Raw genomic sequence first — 1,403 nt, 5'->3', positions numbered from 1 at the left:
GCCGCCTGACGGCGCCCCTCCCCTCCTCCTCTCCTCTCCCCTTGTCGCCCCTCCAGGTACCCGCCGCAGGTCATGGAGAAGGCGCTGGAAATGGCCGAAGGCATCCAAGTGACCGGCGCGCCTGTCCGCACCACGAGAGATGAACTGGTTGCCAAGGTGAAGAAAAGAGGCATATCAAGTAGCAATGGTTAGCAGATCATAGCTGTGACAATACATAGGAGTCTAGAAAATGCTTGTTTTCGAATGTTCTCGGTTCACCTCGGGCTTAGAAAGTAGTCGAAATAATTTACTTCTAAAACTCCTTGTTAATCGTTTCCCCTCTCTCTGCTGTTTTTTCCTCATGTAATACCCGTAAAATAGATGTAATGCATAAGTATTCTGTTGGTAATGTAGAGCTCGTTTTGAATTTCTACAACTGGTGCACTTCAAGCTGATGATTTTTTTAATGCGATGTAAACTGTTGTTCTCCAGCTTAAATGTATTCTTCTTACTTTGCCTTTAGCGCTAGTCAGACCTTGTCACTTTGTGAGAAACTTAGTTTCTTAAAGCAATACTTAAAGTGGTATTTTAAAGATGTTTTTATGATATTAGTAGACAAAATAACAAAAATTTTTTTTTTTTTTTTTTTTTTTTTTGTTGGCCAGACAGTCTGCTTAATGAACTTCGGTCACTTTTGGTTTGGACCTCAGGAATACAAATACATACCTGCCTACAGGTCCCAAACCAAAACCTGATATCATGCACCTGAGTATTTTTAGGTTTTTGTCAAAAAAATACTAAAATACTCTGAAGTAGTAGGTTAATACTTGAAATTGCAGTTCAAGATGTATTCCTAATATATACCTTTTAAATTCACAGAGATTATTGCTAGAAGTTTTTAGAAAATAGATAAATTGTCTCTAGATGGATATTTCATAGTGCAGAAATTAAAGAGGGTAACATACTTCACTTGTTTTGCAGAAGGGGTAGAGGAGCCCTCCAAGAAGCGAGCTGTTGAGAAAAGCAAAGATTCTAAGGATACTGGAAAGCATGTGAAAACAACCAAGGCAGAAGCCCCAAAGGAAACAGAGAGCACATTGCCAAAAAAGCAGGAGAAAAATACTAGCAAAGATCCAGAAAGCTCCCAGTCAACTTGCAGTTCAAATCAAGAAATGGTCACAGCATCAGACATAGAAACAGAAGGAAAACCTGCTAATGCTGAAAATACTACTGAGCAAAATCCATCTCCATCTGAAAAAGAGTCAGGAGAGAAGCCTTGCTCAAATCCAGCTAAGGAAAGCAAGTGTGAAAATGTGCCGTCACCTGAAAAGAAAACTACAGTAAGTGCAGCGCCACCAGCTGCCAAGAGTGCCCCGCAGGCAGAGGTGGTGGCAGCGGCGGTGCCTCCGGCTGCCAAGAGTGCC

The 1,403-nt window shown here is 41.5% G+C and overlaps 1 protein-coding gene across 1 annotated transcript in view; it reads left to right on the top strand.

Annotated features, from left to right (window-relative positions):
* The window catches only part of CDKN2AIP (CDKN2A interacting protein), a 5,732-nt gene that overhangs the window by 1,078 nt on the left and 3,251 nt on the right, over positions 1–1,403 (top strand). The window contains exons 2-3 of the mRNA XM_009330725.1: positions 57–187; positions 961–1,379. Of these exons, the coding sequence (XP_009329000.1) occupies positions 57–187; positions 961–1,379 (550 nt within the window). The remainder of the gene's footprint in view (positions 1–56; positions 188–960; positions 1,380–1,403) is intronic.

Source organism: Pygoscelis adeliae, unplaced genomic scaffold (assembly GCF_000699105.1).
Source record: "Pygoscelis adeliae isolate BGI_AS28 unplaced genomic scaffold, ASM69910v1 Scaffold167, whole genome shotgun sequence".
NCBI lineage: Eukaryota > Metazoa > Chordata > Aves > Sphenisciformes > Spheniscidae > Pygoscelis > Pygoscelis adeliae.
This window is presented reverse-complemented; position numbering and strand designations above follow the sequence as displayed.